At 42.4% G+C, this 23,888-nt stretch overlaps 1 protein-coding gene across 2 annotated transcripts in view; it reads right to left on the bottom strand.

Moving 5' to 3' along the window:
- Positions 1-23,888, bottom strand: part of txnrd3 (thioredoxin reductase 3) — a 58,048-nt gene that overhangs the window by 20,628 nt on the left and 13,532 nt on the right. For both annotated transcript variants that reach the window (XM_068052171.1, XM_068052172.1), the window contains exons 3-10: positions 21,388-21,497; positions 18,696-18,800; positions 15,436-15,508; positions 10,031-10,150; positions 8,999-9,141; positions 5,634-5,749; positions 4,298-4,523; positions 194-286 (exon numbers count right to left, since the gene is read on the bottom strand). In XM_068052171.1, the coding sequence (XP_067908272.1) occupies positions 194-286; positions 4,298-4,523; positions 5,634-5,749; positions 8,999-9,141; positions 10,031-10,150; positions 15,436-15,508; positions 18,696-18,800; positions 21,388-21,497 (986 nt within the window). The remainder of the gene's footprint in view (positions 1-193; positions 287-4,297; positions 4,524-5,633; positions 5,750-8,998; positions 9,142-10,030; positions 10,151-15,435; positions 15,509-18,695; positions 18,801-21,387; positions 21,498-23,888) is intronic.

Below are 23,888 nucleotides of genomic sequence, written 5' to 3'. Positions count from 1 at the left end.
TTACATAAAAATCAATTCCTTCAATGTTGAGAAAAGTTGAAGTTGTGTTTTAATACTCACTACACAGGATTTTAGATTGGTACATGGACAAACATTTCTGGTTTCGTTTCTGTCCATGTACCATTTTATGCTTTTGTTTTTGACGAGACGAGCTGTTGCAGAACAGATAGGCAGCAAAAAGCATTGTACTCACAGTGTTGTATTCACCATCAATGACCTCTGTACTTGTTGTGGACTTTGCAGTCACTTTAAGTCTTCCAGGGGTTCCAGCCTCCAGCTGCTCAATCTAAAAAAAAAAAATCAGTTAATAACGTGAAGCTTAAAGAAATTTTATACAAAAAAAAAAATTGGAAAATGAATAATGGACTAGAGCTTTAAGGTAGTTTGATGTCTTCTGGAAATTTGAGACTATAAAAGTTGGCAAACTCACCAACAATGCACCAAAAAAAGGTAATGTTCTGCAAACCAGAAGCAAACACAAATCCCGCATCCTCATCCTATTAATTCCTGCCCATTAATTTTTTAGCAGTAAGTACAGAAGCTAATTGACAATGGGGAATTGGTGGGGGAGGGGGGGGGGGGGGTAAAAGAAAGATAATCAATTGTCCAACAGAGCTACATGCTCAGGTAAGAAGGCTGATGGATTAGAAAGTGGTTGAACCAGATAATTTAAAAAGGGGGCCAATGGCAGCTCATGTTCTATCTTCCTGCACCACCAGTTTTTAAAATTCTGCTCTTCTCCATCTTCCATAACTGCTAGATCCCAGCAGCCCCAATACTGCCACCCTCTGGTCCCGTCCAATACCCCAAAACCTGTGTTTTGAGTCTGTGAGGAAGGTTAGACAGTTGACAGGGCAAAGTTGCAGCCAGTATGATGGGTGGAAGTGTGTCTATTTTAACGCAAGAAGTGTCAGGAATAAGGGTGATGAACTTAGAGCATGGATCAGTACTTGGAGATACGATGTTGTGGCCATTACGGAGATGTGGATATCACAGGGGCAGGAATGGATGTTGGATGTTCCGGGGTTTAGATGTTTCAAAAGGAATAGGGAGGCAGGTAAAAGAGGTGGGGGAGTGGCATTGCTAATCAGGGATAGTATCACAGCTGCAGAAAGGGAGGTCGTCGAGGAGGGTTTGTCTACTGAGTCATTATGGGTGGAAGTCAGAAACAGGAAAGGAGCAGTCACTTTATTGGGAGTTTTCTATAGACCCCCAAATAGCAACAGAGACACGGAGGAACAGATTGGGAGGCAGATTTTGGAAAGGTGCAGAAGTAACAGGGTTGTTGTCATGGGTGACTTCAACTTCCCTAATATTGATTGGAACCTCCTTAGTGCAAATAGTTTGGATGGAGCAGTTTTTGTCAGGTGTGTCCAGGAAGGTTTCCTGACTCAATATGTAGATAGGCCGACTAGAGGGGAGACTATGTTGGACTTGGTGCTTGGCAACGAACCAGGCCAGGTGGCAGATCTATCGGTGGGAGAGCATTTCGGTGATGGTGATCACAACTCCCTGACCTTTACTATAGTCATGGAGAGGGACAGGAGCAGACGGGATGGGAAAATAATTAATTGGGGGAGGGGGAATTACAATGCTATTAGGCAGGAACTGGGGAGCATAAATTGGGAACAGATGTTCTCAGGGAAATGCACGACAGAAATGTATGTGGAGGTTGTTTAGGGAGCACTTGCTGCGACTGCTGGATAGGTTTGTCCCGATGAGGCAGGGAAGGGATGGTAGGGTGAAGGAGCCTTGGATGACAAGAGATGTGAAACAGCTAGTCAAGAGGAAGAAGGAAGCTTACTTAAGGTTGAGGAAGCAAGGATCAGACAGGGCTCTAGAGGGTTACAAGGTAGCCAGGAATGAACTGAAGAATGGACTTAGGAGAGCTAGAAGGGGACATGAAAAAGTCTTGGCGGGTAGGATTAAGGAAAATCCCAAGGCGTTCTACACTTATGTGAGGAACAAGAGGATGGCCAGAGTGAGGGTAGGGCCGATCAGGGATAGTGGAGGGAACTTGTGCCTGGAGTCGGAGGAGGTAGGGGAGGTCCTAAATGAATACTTTGCTTCAGTATTCACTAGCGAGGGGGACCTGGTCGTTTGTGAGGACAGCGTGGAACAGGCTGATATGCTCAAACAGGTTGAGGTTAAGAGGGAGGATGTGCTGGAAATTTTGAATGATATGAGGACAGATAAGTCCCCGGGGCCAGACGGGATATACCCAAGGATATTACGGGAAGCGAGGGAAGAGATTGCTGCGCCTTTGGCGATGATCTTTGCGTCTTCACTGTCCACTGGAGTAGTACCGGATGATTGGAGGATGGCAAATGTTATTCCCTTGTTCAAGAAAGGGAATAGGGATAACCCTGGGAATTATAGACCAGTCAGTCTTACGTCGGTAGTGGGCAAATTATTGGAGAGGATTCTGAGAGACAGGATTTATGATTATTTGGAAAAGCATGGTTTGATTAGAGACAGTCAGCATGGCTTTGTAAGGGGCAGGTCATGCCTCACAAGCCTTATTGAATTCTTTGAAGATGTGACAAAACACATTGATGAAGGAAGAGCAGTGGATGTGGTGTATATGGATTTTAGCAAGGCGTTTGATAAGGTTCCCCATGGTAGGCTCATTCAGAAAGTAAGGAGGCATGGGATTCAGGGAAAGTTGGCTGTCTGGATACAAAATTGGCTGGCCCATAGAAGTCAGAGGGTGGTAGTAGATGGAAAATATTCAGCATGGAGCTCAGGTGACCAGTGGTGTTCCACAAGGATCTGTTCTGGGACCTCTGCTGTTTGTGATTTTTATAAATGACTTGGATGAGGAAGTGGAAGGCTGGGTTAGCAAGTTGCCAATGACACGAAGGTTGCTGGAGTTGTGGATAGTGTGGAAGGCTGTTGGAGGTTGCAACGGGACATTGACAGGATGCAGAGCTGGGCTGAGAAGTGGCAGATGGAGTTCAACCTGGAAAAGTGTGAAGTGATTCATTTTGGAAGGTCGAATTTGAATGCAGAATACAGGCTTAAAGACAGGATTCTTGGTAGTGTGGAGGAACAGAGGGATCATGGGGTCCATGTCCATAGATCCCTCAAAGTTGCCACCCAAGTTGATAGGGTTAAGGCGTATGGTGTGTTGGCTTTCATTAACAGGGGGATTGAGTTTAAGAGTCACGAGGTTATGCTGCAGCTCTATAAGGCCCTGGTTCGACCACACTTGGAATATTGTGTTCAGTTCTGGTCGCCTCATTATAGGAAGGATGTGGAAGCTTTAGAGAGGGTGCAGAGGAGATTTACCAGGATGCTGCCTGGACTGGAGGGCATGTCCTACGAAGAAAGATTGAGGGAGCTGGGGCTTTTCTCATTGGAGCGAAGAAGGATGAGAGGTGACTTGATAGAGGGGTAACAAGATGATGAGAGGCATAGATAGAGTGGATAGCCAGAGACTTTTTCCCAGGGTGGAAAGGGCTATCACCAGGGGGCATAATTTTAAGGTGATTGGAGGAAGGTTTCGGGGAGATGTCAGAGGTAGGTTCTTTACACAGAGAGTGGTGGGTGCGTGGAATGCGCTGCCAGCGGTGGTAGTAGAAGCAGATACATTAGGGGCATTTAAGCGACTCTTGGATAGGTACATGGATGATAGTAGAATGAAGGATAGGTAGTTAGTTTGATCTTAGAGTAGGTTAAAGGTTCGGCACAACATCATGGGCCGAAGGGCCTATACTGTGCTGTTCTATGTTCTACCTCTGTCTACTGGACCCCAGGACACTCTTCAGACTTCCCTCCAGACCACATTACAGAACACTCCCAGCATTTTCTGACCATCTTCCCCAATGCTCCCAATATTTTCAGGACTTCTGCTGCAAAAGCATTAGGTTGAACTAAGGTTGTGCTTGGTATGTATTAACTGGACAACTCGTCATATTAAACTTCTACTGTCTCTTCTCCTCCGCCCCCGCCAGGGCTACCCATAGAATGAGGGCTCATAAGACTTTAAATGTTTATGTTTGTTAATTGTGTTTAATTGCATGTAGGTGGTAGGTATTAACTGGGGGATCACTTGAACCCCTATAAAAATAAACAGACTAAAACTGTGGTTGTTGGGTTAGAAGGTGCATGCTTGTAATGTGTAACTCTAAATAAACATACAAAGTATGTGATGACTGGCTCCTGTTGTAACCTTCACCAACTGGCTTTCTGGAATCAAACAATGTAATGCCCAATATCTAGCAGCAGCTCTTGCACCTATACAGCTAAGAGGAGCAAAATTTAAAACTATGCAGATAAGAACATGCTTTATTACCTTGTTTGGCACGTATTTCCTCAGAAATTTTACCCCATGAGATTCCATATATGCTCCTACTTTCCCTGCCATTTCCTGATCAAATCCACGCAGGAGAATGGAGCGCACCATCACAGTAACATCCAATCCCAAACTACGAAGGAACCCTGCACATTCCAGTGCCACATAGGAAGCACCCACAACCAGAGTCTTCTTTGGGCAGTAAGGCAAAGAGAACAGATCATCACTGCAGAAAGAGTGAAAAAAACAGATGAGCATCAATAACTGATTGCTTTATTAATTGAGCAATATACCCTTTTCCTTCTTGTCATAATTCAATAGATTGATTTTTCTCCCCATTAGCAAGTCTCCAATGTACTCTTCATAAAAAGGAACATCCCTTCTCTCTGGTGCAGAGTACAATAGTAAATGGCATAATAGCGAGTACTATAAATAATGGCAAGACAAAGATCAGACCTATAACTCATCATTTTTGGGAAAAGAGAAGGCAACAAAAACAACTCAAACGCCCTCACATATTTCAGCCACTGAGACACACACTGGAGCCATTTGCCCTCCTGCAAGATTGTGGCATTGGGAAAAACATTTTACACTTTTCAAAATTGAGTTTCATGATAATTGAATTTTTTAAAAGTTGATTTTGCTGAAAATTGTTTTAACTGCTGTAAAGTTCTTGTCTTGAGATCAAGACTTAAGTTTTGTTTTAAAAATAGCCAATGGAGAAGCATATAGTTCAAAATCCAAGTCTTGTAAATTTGTGTGACATGTACAACATCCCTCAGAGCTAAACAAGACAGCCTTGTTTCAGATGGAGACCATGAATTGTCACCTAGCAAAATGAGGGAGGAAAGCTAGGGGAAGAAAAAAAATTCAAAATACATTCCTTACTGTATCATTTTTTTCAATCAAGAAAAAGGAATAATTCGAGTGTTTTCCCTCACCAGAAGGTACTGGCCATCACAGTCTTATGATACCACAGATGGCAGTAGTCTTTCAATGCCTGTCCAAGTTTTATACAAATCAAGAAAGCAGAGAGGAGAATACCACAGGCAAGCTAGATGCAACCTCTATCAAGAGTCACTTGAGTAAGAAACCACCCCTAGCTAACTCAGCACAGATCGAAGATCAAACCTGCGACTTTAATTTTTATGGCTCTACAACAGAGCAGCTGGTACCCTTACCCACTAAGTTGTCAGGGCGACCAATGACATGCGACTTGAAGGTCTAAAACAAGAAGCTTGGAAGCAGGTTATCTTCCCTGCCCTCATAGCTAAAGTTAACAGGTGAGAAAGGTGGATGCCAAACAAGCACTCAGTTGTTGAGGAAGAAAACATACCTGGTAATGCAATACTCTTTATCACCTGGTATATTTAAATAACGAGGTCTTTCACCTGTTGCGATAAGGAATTTTTCTCCCGAGTGGAAGGTCACTTTACCCCGCTTGCTAGTTGCCTGCAGGTGGGCAAAAGAAAAAAAAAATCTTTTAAAAGCAGGCTATTAACCAACAATTTTTAATAAACAGAGGTAACTCAAATTTAGAGCAATGGAGAAAATTCACTTGCGGCATTTAGTGCATTGCGAAGAAATCAAGACAAACTGAACAAAGAGGATTTAATTATTCTATACTATTCCCAACTGCGTGCTGAAGTCTAGCTATTTAGTGGGTATATTTTTCTCCATTCACAATTAATAAAATTGGTGCAAGTATAAAGCAGGGAGACTCACTAAATATTCACGTCAACGTTTATGATAACAGGCAAAAAGTACCCTTAAACGACTCAATTCCTTTCCATTGTTTTACGAGCTGTGAAACGTTGAAATTTAATCCACTGCCGTTACAAGTTACTCGTTTCCCTTCATCGTTGCATACAAAACACACCATCAACTGGCCAAGAGTGACTAGAGATATGCATATGGGTCTTCTGTTTTGTTAAAAAATTCATTTATAGGATGTGGGCATCACTGGCAAGGCCAGCATTTATTGCCCATTCCAGAGGGCAGTGAAAAGTCAACATCACTGGTCTGGAGTCACACAGGTCAGACCGGATAAGGATGGTAGATTTCCTTCCCTGAAGGAAGTCAACCAGATGTTTTTTTTAAAAATGACAATCCAGTAGTTTCACAGTCACCATGAGTGATACTAGCTTTTTATTCTAGATTTATTTAACTAAAAATTTAAATTCCCCAGCTGCAGGGTGGGATTTGAACTGATGTCTCCAGATTATTCCAGGCCATTGGATTACTAGCTCAAACATAACCACTATGTTACTGTACCATCTGTGTGTTATTACAGCCCAAATTATGGTGCAGTAACTTGAATTTAATTTGGTAAAATATAATACTAGGACAGAAATCTTGATATGTCCTGGTAAAGTGTGCAATTATAGTTTTTGTACTAGTGTCTGAAATGCACACTTGAGCTGCACATCATTTGTGTAAAACAGTGGTAGTAATAAAAAAAAAGTGAGCAATTAGCAATGTATGGATTATTAAGAATTCCCAGCAAGGTGTTAAAAGCAAGTCATGTTTGATAATTTTAACATTTAAGCAGATTAAGGAAATTCAGAAGGCATTTGAAAAGGAAACACAGCAGTATGGATAGAAAAAGTTTGAGTAAATGATTATTGCACCGACTGAAGGAGGGTCATACATTGTGTGCCCCACGGGTCAGTACTGGGTCCACCTTTCTTCTCTGTACATGTATTTGAATTGAACTTTGGTGTAAGAAGCAGATCCTAGAAGTGGCTGCCGACACAAAGGAGGTTCAGCAAATAAGCATTCAGGAAGACAAAGATTAGTGGAATGGGCAGACGCGTAGCAGATGTCATTTGATGTGCTCAAGTGAGAGGTAACATCTTGGGCAGAAGAAAAATAAAGGAATGGGGAATACAGGAAAACATGTAGATGAACAGAAACCTAGAGGCTCCAATACCCATTTCCCTGAAAGTGCATGTAGATATAATCACTAAAAAGGCCAGTAGAATTTTCTGTTTTATAAATAAGGACATAGAATACGTGTATTTATGTAAAACAATGGTTAGCTCTGAGGAGTGTATGTAATTTTAGTCATCAAGTCATACAGCATGTACAACATGGATTCATCAGGCTGATGCCCAAGATGGGAAATTTTAGTTATGGGGAGACAATGGATATACTGGGACTACTTCCACTACAGCAGAGCGTATTTAATATAGGGTTTATAAAGTGATAGCAAATCAGGAGGGCATTTGATAGCGAATAGGAATACACTATTCCTTCTGGTTGGGGAGTCATCAATTTATAATTATTTAAATGAGAGAAAGTAAGAGGAATTTCTTTGCAGACAGAGGCTTGCTGGAACATGGAATGCTTTACTACAAGAAGCAACTAAGGCATTTTTTTTTTAATATAAGGGGGAAATGTATAAATGTGAAGCAGAGGAAGACTCAAGGCTGTGGAGAAACATTTTGCAGCAGGATTAGCTTTAGATTGATCTAGCAAAGAGGCAAAGATAGGCCAAATAGTCTGCTTCTGTGCTATAAAATTTATATGAATCAAAAAACAATGAGCATGTTGGCTTGCGCCATTTCCCAATAGAATCTCCATATCAATACGCTGATAAACCTAATAAGCTGACTCCGTAGGAGAAGGAATAAAATGTGGTCATTTCATTCTAAATGCCCACCACTGCATTACTCAGATTTTTTTTTCAAAAAAGTTATGGTGTTTAATTTGTAGCCATGCAATGCTATATGATCTAACCAACTGTCTGATCCAATGCTTTCCAGTTCCAAGCAGAGGAAAGCTAGCTAAATTAAGCATACTTCTGGAAAGGTGAACATGTCACAAGGCTACCCATACATTAAAAGTCTGGTATACAGCACACACTTGGCTTCTCTGCCAATGCTTCTACTGCTATAAAACAATTTTAAAGTTACAGGTTAATTGAGCTGTTCAGAGTTGGAGCAAAGACAGATTTTGCAATGTGGCTAATTCTGATCAGTGGAGGAAAAGACCTGCATTTATATAGGTATCTTTCATGTCCCAAAGGATTACTTTCAAAGTCTTGTCACTTATGCAGGCAAATGCAGCAGCCAGACAGGAAGATCCCAGAAACAAAGTGAAAAAATAAGCAGTTAATTTCTTTTTTTTGTAGTGTAATTTGAGACACCAAGAAACAGAAATACAATCAGCATTACAGTAACTAGCTTTTAAAGAGCAAGACTGAAGTGGAAAAGTTTTCAGGCAGAAAGTAACAACCTGCATTCTATTTGCTTTTATAAAACCTTGAAACATACCCATCCATCTTACCCCATTCCCCCCCACCCAAATTCTAAAAAAAAAGCAACCATCTCTCTAGAATCATTTTACATGACAGCACCATTGAGATTTCTTAGAAACACCAAAGTCTACCAATCCTCAATTCTCATCTAGCAGGTGCCTCATTACACCAACTAGAACAAAAAAAAACCCCATGTGCACTCTGGCTTTCCTGCCTGAGGGTGTAACCAGAGAGTGAACTGGGTATATAAGAACCTAAACACATTCCAAACCTTGCAACCTAGCATCATCTTACAGGGACCAAACATCTGTCCAGCTTTCCAGAAAGAAGTTTTTTTTTAAAATTACAGTGGCATTCAGGGGGCAGGGGAGGGCGTAGCCTGATAGATAACAGAAAATCGTTCAAAGTAATATTATGAATAAAAGCATAACATTACGTACCTTTATCTTATGTGGTTCCACAAACTCTGCATAGCTGTTACTGTAAGTTACTTTCTTGTCCCGTAATGCCACCCTGTAGCCCCAGTTCAGAGAGCCAATGTAGTTCTGGATGGCTTCTTTCATCTTGTCCCAGTTGTGGTGAACTGTAATTCACACAAATCAAGATCCCTTCCTTAGCTTTGATAATGTAGATTTAATAGCCTCATGTAGAATCTTGAACTTTGCTGCTGCCAACACTAAGAGGTTTCCATTATTGGAGAAGCTCCCATTACTGTTATCAAACTCCTTCAAATAAAGTAAACAGGTCGAACATTTTAAAGATAGCAATTTTATCCTGTATTTGTTTACCACCTGCTGTGGCTTTTAAATCTAAAATTTAAAGCTCTATGTTTTGCTGCCAAGGCAGTGAAGGTGAAAATGATTCCCACTACATTGATATCCAAGATTAGTTTGGATAGGTAGAAGATGGAAACGGAGAGAGAGATACAAGAACAAGACGAGTAAATGCGATTAGGACTATTTGCTTGTGTGGAGGGTAAATGTTGATTGGTTGGGCTGAACGGCATGTTTTCATCTAACTCTAGCAGCAAACTTTCTTTAAAGAAGTCCAGTTCAAACTAGCAGTGGCCAAGTGGGGAAGGGGGAAGAGGTAGAGGAAATTGTTATTTATTTTAAAATTGTTCTTAGGTGTGGACACTGGTGGCAGTCACATTTACTATGCTGTTCCAAGAGGCTTTTACAATCAAGTTGCTTGTTCAGGAGGCTATTGAGAGTCAACCACCAATTCTGGGACTGCACTCACATATGGTAGACCAAGTAGAGATGTCAGGTTCCCTTCCCCAAAGGTCATTGGTTAACCAGTTAGACTTTCACAGCAATCCAGCAGTTTTTGGTAATTTTCTGCTGCCAGCCCAGTTACAGATTTATTGAATTCAATTTTCACTCTATATGAAGTAGCTGTCTTGTGTTTTGTGGAGAAACCAACTTCAAAAACCCAAAATATTCAAAACCACTGAATTACCCAAGTCTTACCTTCATCACCAAACTCCCAGCCAAATTTACGGGAGTCCCTCAGGCCCTGACCTAGGATAGCAGCCTGATGCATTAGCTTCTTTGGAATGCAACCAACATTTACACAGGTACCTCCCAGTCCTGTAAACAGAAAAAGGTGGGGAAGAAATTAGTTTTAAAAATCGTCAAAATATTAATACAGTTTTATAGTCAACTACAAACGCTTTCTAGAAAATAAAGCAATGCCCTCCTGCAATCTAAAATACAGATCTATGGAGCACAAAATGCATTCTGGGTGGGCAATTTCAATGTTAATGAGGCAGGATGAATTAACAATGTCAGTAAAAGGTCCACCAGGAAATAGTGATCATAATACAACTGAATGCCATATTAAGTTTGAAAATGACATACTCCAATCATAAATGAGAATCTTAAGCTTAAATACAGCCAATTACATAGGTATGAGGGGAGATCTGGCTCAAATTGATTGGGTAAATAGACTAAAAGGTATGGCAGTAAATAAACAGTGGGAAACACATTAAGAAATAATTCAAAATGTTCAACAATACTATATTCCATTGAAAAACAAAAACTCAGCAAGATCCGTCCGTGGCTTACTAAGGTGGTTAAGGATATTAGATTGAAAGGGGCTTATAATCTTGCAAAGAATATTAGAGTCTGAGGATCGAAAAGGTTTTAGAAACCAAAGGCCACCAAAAAAAAAGATAAAAAATGGGGAAAAAAACAGAATGAGCAACAGTGAGGTGGGGTTGGGGGGGGGGGGGGGGGGGTGTGTGGCAGTGACATAGTGGTTTTGTCACTTGACTAGTAACCCAGAGTCCCAGGATATTGCTCTGGGGACATGGGTTCAAATCCCACCATGACAGATGGTGGAATTTGAATTCAAATAATAAATCTAGAATTTAAAGCTAGTCTAATGATGGCTATGAAATAATTGCCGATTGTCGTAAGAGCCTGTCTGGTTCACTAATGTCCTTTATGGAAGGAAATCTGCTGTCCTTACCTGGTCTGGCCTACATGTGACTCCAGACCCACAGCAATGTGGTTGACTCTTACATGCCCTCTGAAATAGCCTAGCAAGCCACTCAGTTGTATCTGACCACTACAAAATTGACAAGGAATAAAACCGGATGGACCCACCCGGCAGCCACCTAGGCACCAGAAACGACAACAGCAAACTGTTGACCCTGCAAAGTCCTCCTTACCAACGTTCTGGGGGCTTCTGCCAAAGTTGCGAGCGGTCCCACAGACTAGTCAAGCAACAGAGGGACATGGTCATACCTCACAGCCAATGTCCCAGACACCGCCATCACCATCCCCAGGTATGTCCTGTCCCATCAGCAGGACAGACACAATAGAGGAGGCAGCACAATGATATACAGTCAGGAGGGAGTTGCCCTGGGAGTCCTCAACAATTGACTACAGACACCATGAAGTCTCATGGCATCAAGTCAGACATGGGCAAGGAACCCACCTGCTGATTACCACCTACCGCCCCCCCCACCCCCCCCCCCCTCTCAGCTTATGAATCAGTACTCCATGTCGACCACCACTTGGAGGAAGTACTGAGGGTGGCGTGGGCGCAGAATGTATTCTGGGTGGGGGACTTCAATGTCCATCACCTAGAGTGGCTCAGTAGCACCTCTACTGACCGAGCCCTAAAGGACAGAGCCTGCTAGACTGGGTTGGCAGCAGGTGGTGAAGGTACCAAGAGGGAAAAACATACTTGACATGGTCGTCACCAATTTGCCTGCTGCAGACGCATCAGTCCATGACAGTATTGGTAGGAGTGACCACTGCACAGTCCTTGAGGATACCCTCCATCGTGTTGTGTGGCACTATCACCGTGCTTAAGGCATAATTTCAAACAGATCTAGCAATGCAAAACTGGGCATCCTTGAGGTGCTCTGGGCCATCAGCAGCAGAACTCTACTCAACCACCATCTGTAACCTCATGGCCCAGCATATCCCCCAATCTACCATTGCCAAACTGGGGGATCAACCTTGGTTCAATGAAGAGTGCAGGAGGACATGCCAGCAGCAGCACCAGACATACCTAAAAATGAGGTGTCAACCTGGTGAAGCTACAACACAGGACTACTTGCATGCCAAACAGCGCAAGCAGCTGCGATAGACAGAGCTAAGCGATTTCACAGCCAACGGATCAGATCCTAACTCTACAGTCCAGCCACATCCAGACGTGAATGATGGCGGACAATGAAACAACTGGAGGAGATGGCTCCACAAATATTCCCATCCTCAATGATGGGTTGCCCAGCACATCAGTACAAAAGACAAGGCTGAAGCATTTGCAAAAGTCCTCAGCCAGAAGTGCCGAGTGGGTGATCCATGACAACATTCAGGCAATAGTACTGAACACCTGTGTTCCAGAACTTGTCGCTCCCCTAGCCAAGCTGTTCCAGTACAGCTACAACACTGGCATTCACCTGGCAATGTGGAAAATTGACCAGGTACATCCTGTACACAAAAAAAGGACAAATCCAACCCGGCCAATTACCGCCCCATCAGTCGACACTCGATCATCAGCAAAGTGATGGAAGGGGTCGTCGACGATGCGATCAAGTGGCACTTGCTTAGCAATAACCTGCTCACTGATGCTCAGTTTGGGTTCCACCAGGGCCACTCAGCTCCTGACCTCATTACAACTTTGCTTCAAACATGGACAGAAAAGCTGAACTCAAGAGGTGAGAGTGACTGCCCTTGACATCTAGGCAGCATTTGACAGAGAATGGCATCAAGGAGCCCTAACAAAACTGGAGTCAATGGGAATCAGGGGGAAACTCTCTGCTGGTTGGAGCCATACCAAGCACAAAGGAAGATGGTTATGATTGTTGAAGATCAATCATCTCAGTCCCAGGACATCTCTGCAGGAGTTCCTCACGGTAGCGTACTAGGCCCAACCACCTTCAGCTGCTTCATCAGTGACAATCCTTCAATAATAAAGTCAGAAATCATAATGTTCGCAGACGATTGGTGCAGAACAGTGTGCATTCGTGACTCCTCAGATACTGAAGGAGTCTGCGTAGAAATGCAGCAAGACATGGACAATATCCAGGCTTGGGCTGATAATTGGCAAGTAATATTCACACCACACAAGTGTCAGACAATGATCATCTCCCCTTGACAATCAATGGCATTATGATCACTGAATTCCCCACCATCATCCTGGGGGTTACCATTGACCAGAAACTGAACTGGAGCAGCCATATAAATACTGTGGATACAAGAACAAGTCAGAGGCTAGGAATCCTGCGGCAAGTAACTCACCTCCTGACTCCCCAAAGCCTGTCCACCATCTACAAGGCACAAGTTAGGAGTGTGATGGAATACTCTCCCACTTGCCTGGATGGGTGCAGCTCCAACAACACTCATGAAGCTCAACACCATCCAGGACAAAGCATCTGCTTGATTGGCACCCCATCCACCACCGACACACAGTGGCAGCAGTATGTACCATCTACAAGATACAGTGCAGCAACGCACCAAGGCTCCTTAGACAGCACCTTCCAAACCAGTGACCTCTACCACCTAGAAGGACAAGGGCAGCAGATGCATGGGAACACCACTACCTGCAAGTTCCCCTCCAAGTCACACACCATCCTGACTTGGAACTATATTGCCATTCCTTCATTGTCGCTGGGTCAAAATCCTGGAATTTCCTTCCTAACAGCACTGTGGGTGCATCTATCCAACATGGACTGCAGCGGTTCAAGGCAGCAGTTCACCACCACCTTCTCAAGGACAATTAGAGATGTGCAATAAATGCTGGCCTAGCCAGTGACACCTACATCCCATGAATGAATAAAAAATGAGATAAAACAAGTGAGATAGGAGAGAAAGAAAGAGAAAATAGGGAACTACAGGCCAGTGAGCCTGACATCAGTTACCAGGGAAGTGCTGGAATCTATGATTAAGGCTCTCTTGACAATGCACTTAGAAAATCACAGTATGATCAGAACAAGTCAACATGGTATTATGAAAGGTAGTGTTTGACAAAATTAGAGTTCTTTGAGAACGTAACTACTAGGGTAGATAAAGGGGAACCAGCAGATATAGTATACTTGGATTTCCAAAAGACATTTGATAAAGGTGTCACACAAAAGGTTAATATGCAAGATAAGAGCATGGATAAAGCATTGATTAACAGAGAGCAAGCAAGGTTCCGCAGGGTCACTGACCCGAAACGTTATCTCTGCTTCTCTTTCCACAGATGCTGCCAGACCTGCTGAGTGGTTCCAGCATTTCTTGTTTTTATTTCAGATTTCCAGCATCCGCAGTATTTTGCTTTTATTATAACAAGGAATAGTGTTAGTCGGGTCTACTCCCGCCTCTATTTATGTTATGTTCTTAACTAGCCAAGGGTCCTTTGACAGCACCTTCCAAACCTGCAACCTCGACCACCTAAAAGGTAGAAAGGCAGCAGATGCATGGGAACACCACCTGCAAGTTCACCTCCAAGTGACACACCATCTTCACTTGGAAATATATTGCCATTCCTTCATTATTGCTGGGTTAAAAACATGGAACTTCCTCCCTAATAGGAGGGTGAGTGTAACTACACCACATAGACTGCATTGGTTCAAGAAGGCAGTTCACCATCATCTTCGAGAGCAATTAGAGATGGGCAACAAATGCTGGCCTTGCCAGTGACGCTCACATCTTATGAACAAATAAAACAATGTTTTGAACATAAAACTGAAATCCAGAGTCTTCACACCTCCCTTGAAGGTAGACATTTCTGCTAATAATCTCAATCAAAAATGAGTGGCAAGCATTATACAGAGTTAAAGTTTTATGACAAGAACGCACAGGCAAGGGCGGCGCAGTGGTTAGCACCGCAGCCTCACAGCTCCAGCGACCCAGGTTCAATTCTGGGTACTGCCTGTGTGGAGTTTGCAAGTTCTCCCTGTGTCTGCGTGGGTTTCCTCCGGGTGCTCCGGTTTCCTTCCACATGCCAAAAGACTTGCAGGTTGATAGGTAAATTGGCCATTAGCAATTGCCCCTAGTATAGGTAGGTGGTAGGGAAATATAGGGACAGGTGGGGATGTGGTAGGAATATGGAATTAGTGTAGGATTAGTATAAATGGGTGGTTGATGGTCGGCACAGACTCGGTGGGCCGAAGGGCCTGTTTCAGTGCTGTATCTCTAAACTAAACTAAACTCTGAACAACCATATAGGATTTTATGAGGAGCATTTCAATCCCATTGCTTTGGGTAGGGCTAAACCCAGATTCGAGATAAGGAAGTATAGCAAAAGAATCTTAAGACTAATCTACAGCCTGGTTAGGCTAAAAGTTAGCTCTGTAGAGATGAAATTTAAATGTATGGTGAAATGCATGAAAAAAAAATTCAAGCTAAAATAAGGGGACAAACAAAAAACCTACCCCATGAAGTTCCCATAGGTGTTGGCACAACATAGTCAAACAATAAGACTTTCCTGCCAAGATTGGCAGCCTCCTGTAAATAATAAAGACACATTTTATTCATTTGTAGACAAAAAAAGGGTCAAATTCAGACTACTGCACTCAACCTGCCTAAAGTAATCAGGACAAAAGAAAAGTTATTTAGGCGCGTAAAATGTTTAAGAACTGCAGTTAAAAAATATATATTACAAGTTTTCAAGACATTTCAATTAAATCAAAAGAATGCTGGTAACTGCCAAAGGAAATATTTCACTTGTGTCAAGTGAATGGAGCTGGTTCAGAGCAATCCTGCATAATTCCAGAAGCGTGGCACTAAATTAGCTTTGTTCCCCCACCACCCCCAATGTTCAAATCAACACTAAATTATATTGATTATGGAAACAACCAATAAAAAGCTCCTCATCCTTGAAATCAAATGGCTTAAGGTTAGTTTGGACTGCATCAGTACTGCACGGAATTATATTACAGCCTTCAGAGAGCAGCAAGATCTCTCCCAAACCCGTCTTGAAAGATCATCTCTTTATCGGAGCCAATTCTCCTTCTATGACTCAGTGTCAACCCTCCCCTTTCCAAGTCACACCCTAGAAAAATGACCAAGCACTTTATATATTCAAAAGGTGCAACACCATGTAATTTATGGCTTATAAACCAAATAAAGTGTTAATTTAGTGTCATGCAGGCCCCCACCTGTCAAGCATGAGGCATCTTTAATTTTGCCACATGGACATTAAATTTCAAACTGTTGTTGAAGTGAAGAAAGGACTGGTTTTTAAAAATTGCCAGATCTTGGCTGCAAAGATATTTGCATGTTAAGAGACAGTGCTTGGAAAGGACAGAGGACCATTCCCTGTCACATTCAACCCACAATGGACTTTTGATCACCAGATGTTGAAGGCGGGGGAGCTTGCATTCCAGGTTAACTGCTAAAATGGCCAAATACACAAAAGGACATGATCAAACCTGCTAGTCACACGACTAACCTGCTGGGCAACCCGAGTTTTTTTGAATTTGTACAAACAGTTTGGGCAGAAAGTCTGTTTGCCCCTGAACTGAAGATCTCTCCTGTCTGCTCCCATCTCTTTCTCACAAGCCTCGGAATCCACTGAAGACACATGAACCCCAAGAGAGAAAAAAGTCTCCTACAGCAAACAAGGTTTAAGAATAATACTGGGCCCCAACGAAAAGCAAGATCTACCTACAATCAAGGACTCTACAGTGAGCTCGAAGAACCATAACAAAAACTCTTCAGATATTGCCTCAAACGTTACCATTTTATTTTTCTTCTGCTCTTTACAGTCTCTATTTGCATGTGTGTATCTCACATGCATGCTAGTGTGGGCACGCCATGTATCTGCAGGTGTCAACTGAATTAGAGTTTAAGTTCAAGCTTAATAAATTTCAACTTTTCTTCTTTAAACCTAAGAAAGCCTGTTTGTGCTGGTTTCTTTGCCTTATAATTGGAAAGCGGTGAACAAGGATTCCCCAAGGGGGAGCTAAAAAACAGTGTGTTTAAAATTAAACCCTGTTATGGTAAGATCAGGTGAAGGCTGAGAGGGGCCCCTAGACCCCTTTCTCACCTGGTCGTAACATTAGAAAGAATTGGCCAATGCAGCATCACAGTAAATATTGATACTAAAAGAATGAACCCTTTAATTCCATACTGATACTCCCTAAATCTTTAGAATTCTATCTTTTATTGCAACATGCGCAGGAACCACTTGATCCTCAAAGTTGTGCAACAGTAGAGTAACATCTTTAACTGGTGCACCAATAAACTAAGCCAGACATGATATTTGAATATACAATCCACCATACTACTGAGAAGGCACCTCCCACGATACCATATATCTGTTCATACTCAGTTTTAGAGCATCGCCATGCTACAATATACTGAAGTGAAAGAAATACAATAACTTGCATTTATAAAGTGCCTTTAATGAAACAAAATGTTCCAAGGCATTTCACAAGAGCACTAACAAAATTTGACACCAACACACACAAGTAGATAATAGTTGACCAAAGAGCTAGGTTTTAAGCATAATCTTAAGGGAGGAAAGAAGTGCAGAAAGGCAGAGCATTTCAGGGAGGAAATTATAGAACTTAGGACCCAGGTAGTGGACACAGCTGCCAATGGTGGAGCAATGAAAAATTAAGGATGTGCAAAAACTGAGAATTGGGAGGAGCAAGGTCTTGGACCAATTTGAAAACAAGGATGGAAATTTTAAACCTAGAGGTGCTTCTGGGCCGGGAGCCAATGTAGATCAGAAAGCACAGGGGTGATGAGTGAATAGGACTTGGTGGGAGTTAGAATATACACAGTGTTTTGTATGAGCTCAAGTTTAGAGATTGCAAAATGAGAGGCTGGCCAAAAGAATATTGAAACAGTTGTGTCTGGAGGTGACAAAAGCATGGATGAGGGTTTCTGCGTATGAGCTGGGGCAGAGACAGCAACAAGCAATTTCAGACAGAAAAAGGAAGCCTTTGTAATGGAACCATTGCATATTGGTTTCTTTGACAGTCAAAAGCGTAGGGTTAAAATGGTTATTGTTTCCATATTTCCACCGGTTGCAGAGAATATACATTTCAGTCTGGTATGCTGATGGTATTACTATTCATCAAGCAATTAGCCATGGCTCAGTGGTGACATTTTCACCTGACATGACTTCAAACCCCAGAGACTTGAGTACTTCTTGAGTACTAAGGGAGTACTGCACTGACAGATGCAATCTTTTGGATGAGATGTTAAACAGAGGCCATCAGCCCTGAGATGGGCAGTAAAGCTCCTACAGCAAAAGCTAAATACTGCAGATTCTGTAAATCTGGAATAAGGACAGGCAGAAAATGCTGGAAACATTGAGCATGCAAGACAACATCTGTAGGAGAGTTAATGTTTCAAAAATCAACCTTACGTCACTTCATCAGCCTGGACACTGTGCAGAAAAAAGGTTCATTGCTTTGTTAGGCATAATTATTCTGTTTATGAGTGGTCAGAGACATTGAACTCAAGATCATATAGTGTAAATTCCAAAAAAACCCTAACTGAGGTGATCAATTAAGTTTGACATCAATTGGATAGGATGGGATCGGTCACAAAGCAGTCTCTGCCACGTTTTGCAAGTAATACACTCTAATTGCACCAATTCCATGGATGGCTACCATCAGGTACAATTTGCTAGTATTTGCATTCACTGTCTGTATAAAGCCAACCATATAAACTATACCTTTGAAGCTGCAAGTCCTCCAGAACCACCACCTATAACTATAAGGTCATAGTCATACATTTCACCTCCCTCCAAGAGTTTTTTCAACAACCCATCTTGCTGAGCCTGCAGGAGAAAACGCAAGTATTGGAGCATACTTTACATGATTTAGTTTGTTTAAAGATCACAACAGCAACATTAAACAGCAAACACAAAAATGTTAAATACAGCTGGTATGGAAAATGGAAGGGTCGCGCGTGTGTGCGCGCGGGGGAGAGACTACTCCCAAGGTGGAAAGAGGGATTTTCAACTGATCCCAAATTTGCCCTGTGAATGGATAGTGCCCCATACCTCAAGTCACCAGAGATTGCCAGGTAGCCTAACAAATATTGTAATGGACTGCATCAGGCTTTTGTTTCTCTTCCACATTCTCTAAAGAGGGCAATGAGTTGCTTCCCAGGCTTCCACCAATATCTCTTAAACTGCCAAGGTTATGCAGCTGTGTTTGCAATTTTCACCAAGTTACCTCTGCTTTTCCTCCCTTTCCTTAAAAGGAAAATATCAATTTGGGGAGGGCAGTGACAAATTTGTGTCCCATCACAACTAATAACAAAACACATTTTAAAATTAACTTTGTATTTTGCATGCTTCATTTTAAATGGTGCTGTGGTTGTAGAGTGAAACTAAAATGGACCTTCCTTCCCAAATGCAAGCATAATTGCCTCAAGCACCCTCTATTGACCTCAGCGATAGGTTGTCATAATTTTCATGTCAATGTGATATGCAACTAGAATTAAAAGTCAAAGCCTGGAATATGAAAACATTAATGGAACTAAAAATGTTCCAAAGTTAACCAGCCACTGTTCTGCAACACATGATCAGAATCCAGTATAATTGCAGTTCAATTATAGGGCCTGCCAACAAAGTTACCAAATATCAGCTTTACCACATTCCAAGGATGCAACACAATCACAGAACAGACATGGAGGTCAGATATTGCAACCTTGCAATATCAATATAGGTCAATGTTACAAAATATTTTTAAGCCAGCTTACTAAATGTCTTCACATTATATAAAGAAAACAGATGTGTTTTCTCTTCTCCATCCCCTTAACTTCAAAGGCCTCAGAGAGGGGAAAATCAGCCATGTCCAGAACAGATTAAAACTTCCCTCACTTTTGCTTCTTCCAATAACCCATCCTGTTTGCTAAATATAATTTGGACAACAGAAAAATGCTGTAGCATCATTGTTTACAACTTTTACTGCCTCACCCTGCCAAAACAAATTACTGAATCATGAAGCAACTAGGGAAAATATGGTCTAGCCCATCTGACCTTCACTGATGTCTATCTTATAATTTCTCCAGCGATTACTAGTTTCCCACCCCTTTAAATATTACTTTTCAGCTTCTTTCCCCTTTTGAATTGCCACTAAAGTTACTCTTCCCATTGCTCACAACTTGCTGTCTTCCTTCCTCAAGAAGGAGAAAGCAATTATTGAAATTAATATTCCCCAGTTTTTTTCATTCTGCCAGAGAGAGAAAAACAAACAAACAGTCAAGTCAGAACCATGCCCTGAAAACAGACCAACTACCAACAGCAAACACAACATTGCTAATGGTATACATTATAGTTAAGGGCAAGTGCACCAGCAACTTTTTCATCATACTGCTTAACTTAAGACAGGTCTCTGGCTATTGTAAAATTATCTTCAATCTATATAGAAGCCAGCTTTTTCCAATATCCTAGGCTCAATCTTTGACTTATGCTCAGTTAGCAGATTTAGGCTGCAGCAGCAACAGCAGCAAGGCATTACAAAATCATTCTTTGTGCCACCAACCGTGAGTCAAAGGGAGGTAAAAAAAAAAAGCAGGGCCCCTGATCATCAGATGCCCCATCTACCACCTCTTCTGGAAATATGTAGAGGGACCAGGCAATAAAAGTACAGTAAGTAAAGACCAACTGAGTATGCCATTATGGACTTCCCTTCCTCACCAACTACAGATGGCCTACTTCATGGAACACTGTTTTCCTTCCCTGCCTCTCCTAAAAGAAAATTCAAGCCAAGTGTTAAGTATTTCCTCAACCCCACTACTTTCAAAATGTTTTGACAATGCGAGAGGAGGTTGCCAAATGAAAATCACTCAACTTTTAAGTCACCCAGAGTTACAGAAGAAACCTCCCCACCTAATTTATTCTTCATCAGCAAGTGCAGATCAGCAAGCTACACAAATTGATAAGAGCACCACAGCTAAGTCAGATCTTAAACACATTTAATGTCCAAACATGCATATTTTGCACTAAGGCTAACATCTGGGAGCAGGAATCCTGGCTGCTCTCCCTCCCTATCCTTGGTACAGAGCCCAATTGTAACATCCCAACACAGCATCAGATGCTATTGGTTAACTTGGGGACCAACAAGGAAATCAAATCTGAAACTTTCTTGGTCTATATGGCTCCTTCACCATATCAGGCATTTACCAATCAAGTCAAAATAGCCATTTAAAACAGACTCCATAGCCAAACGTGTAACTTTTGAAATACAATTCTGAATATATTTTCTGAAAACAAAATTGAAATGCATTTCTAGCAGTAGTAAGGAACACATAACTTTGCAATTGCCTAGCTCCTGTTATTTCCTTTACAAATTTAGGTTGTCTGGAATTTTCTTAGTGTCCAGGTACGTGTGCATTTTCACTAAAAACTTAATTACCTGCAGAGTTTTGTCGCACCCACCCACGTGAGCCTTGTTAACAAATACATTGGGAACAGTCTTCTGGCCAGTCATTTCGTGCAACATATTTTGCATATCATCTCCCCCTTCTGAAAAAAAAGCATAAGCAAAACAAGTTCAATTTAGTATCATGATAGCAAGATGGCCAAACAAAGATTCTATAATTTAAATTTGTAATACAAGAAATTTGTGTGCTGTGGGTGAAATGCAACCCACTCAAATGCCCCAATTTGGTCAGCATCTACTAATTTAAAAAGGTGGCGACAGCCTGACTTTGGATGCTGGTAAAGGAAGGGTGGATCTAGCATCATATAAACCAACTTGCACCAAACACAAAGGATTTAATGGCATGGACCTGCCTAAGCTGAATCATACATAATGTATGGTGCAGTCCAAACATATACCAGAGAAAGACAGGGGAAAGAAACTGGTGAAATGGGCAGATACGTAACAGATGGAATTTAATGCAGATAAGTGTGAAGTGATGTATTTTGGATGAACGATAGTTAGGCAGTATAATCTGCCAGACAGTCAATAAGAAACAGGCAGGTAGTGCAGGAGACTGCTGACTGCATCTCACTCTCCAACAGGTATTCAATTCTGAATACTGAGGAAAGTAATAGTTCATCTGGGGATTGCAACCAGAACTAAGGCCATGGCACCATGGGTGGGTCAGCTGCACAGGTGGGCCCAAGGAAGACTGGAACAGCGATTGTGATAGGAGATTCGATAGGAGAACAGACAGGTATTTCTGTCACTGCAGACGTGAATTCAGGATGGTGTACTGCCTCCCTGGTGCCAGGGTCAAGGATGTCAATGAGTAGTTGCAGAGCATTCTGAGTGGGGAGGGTGAACAGCCAGCAGTCATGGTTCATGTTGGTACCAACGACCTAGGTAGAAAGAGAGATGTGGTCCTGCAGAAAGTTTACTGAGCTAGGTAAGAAATTAGCAAGGGGGACCTCAAAACAAAAGAACAGTACAGCACAGGAACAGGCCATTCGGCCCTCCAAGCCTGCGCTGATCTTGATGCCTGCCTAAACTAAAACCTTCTGCACTTCCGGGGTCCGTATCTCTCTATTCCCATCCTATTCATGTATTTGTCAAGATGCCTCTTAAATGTCTCTATGGTACCTGCTTCCACCACCTCCCGCGGCAACAAGTTCCAGGCACTCACCACCCTCTGTGTAAAGAACTTGCCTCGCACATCCCCACTAAACTTTGCCCCTCTCACCTTAAACCTATGCCCCCTAGTAACTGACTCTTCCACCCTGGGAAAAAGCTCAACTATCCACTCTGTCCATGCCGCTTATAACTTTGTAAACCTCTATCATGTCGCCCCTCCACCTCCGTCGTTCCAGTGAAAACAATCCCGAGTTTAACCAACCTCTCCTCATAGTTAATGCCCTCCAGACCAGGCAACATCCTGGTAAACCTCTTCTGTATCCTCTCCAAAGCCTCCACGTCCTTCTGGTAGTGTGGCGACCAGAATTGCACGCAATATTCTAAGTGTGGCCTAACTAAAGTTCTGTACAGCTGCAGCATGACTTGCCAATTTTTATACTCTATGCCCCGACCGATGAAGGCAAGCATGCTGTATGCCTTCTTGACTACCTTATCCACCTGCGTTGCCACTTTGTGACCTGTGGACCTGTACGCCCAGATCTCTCAGCCTGTCAATACTCCTAAGGGTTCTGCCATTTACTGTATACCTCCCACCTGCATTAGACCTCCAAAAGTATTCTCCAGATTACTCCCAGTACCACACGCGAGTACAGGAATAGAAGGATAAGACAGATGAATGCACGGCTGGAAAGTTGGTGCAGTAGGGAGGGCTTTAAGATTCTTGGGACAGGCTCTGGGGAAGATGGGACCTGTACAGGCTAGATGGGTTGCAGTTGAACACAGCTGGGACTGAATTCCTTCCAGGACATTTAGCTAGTGCTGTTGGGGAAGATTTCAACTAGTTTGGCGGGGGAATGGCGGATCTGAGGTAGACCCAGGTGGGACAAAATCAGAAATGAAAACAAAAGGCAGAAAATTAATGGATGCGTCTGGAAGACAAAGGTTAGAAAATAAAATTTTAAAAAGTTAGCAGTGTTCAAGGGTATCTACTTCAATGCACGGATACAGCAAATAGAGCAGATGAGCTGAGGGCACAGACAGACACATGGCAGAATGATATAGCTATTAGAGAAACATACCTTGAGGGGGGGACAGGAACGGCAGCTCAATGTTCCCAGTTACAGGGGTTTCAGACGCAATAGGGAGGGGGGATAAGAAAGGAGGAGGAGTGGCAATTTTGGTCAAAGAAACAATTACAGCTGTGAGGAGGGATGTTATGTTAGAAGGTTCAAATGAGGTCATCTGGATCGAGCCAAGGAACAAAAAAAAAGGACAATCACACTGCTAGCAGTGTACTATAGACCCCCAGTTAGAGGGAGATAGAAGAGCAGATATGTAGGCAAATCTCAGAAGTGCAA

Source organism: Heterodontus francisci, chromosome 19, assembly GCF_036365525.1.
Source record: "Heterodontus francisci isolate sHetFra1 chromosome 19, sHetFra1.hap1, whole genome shotgun sequence".
In the NCBI taxonomy this organism is placed as follows: Eukaryota; Metazoa; Chordata; class Chondrichthyes; order Heterodontiformes; family Heterodontidae; genus Heterodontus; species Heterodontus francisci.
This window is presented reverse-complemented; position numbering and strand designations above follow the sequence as displayed.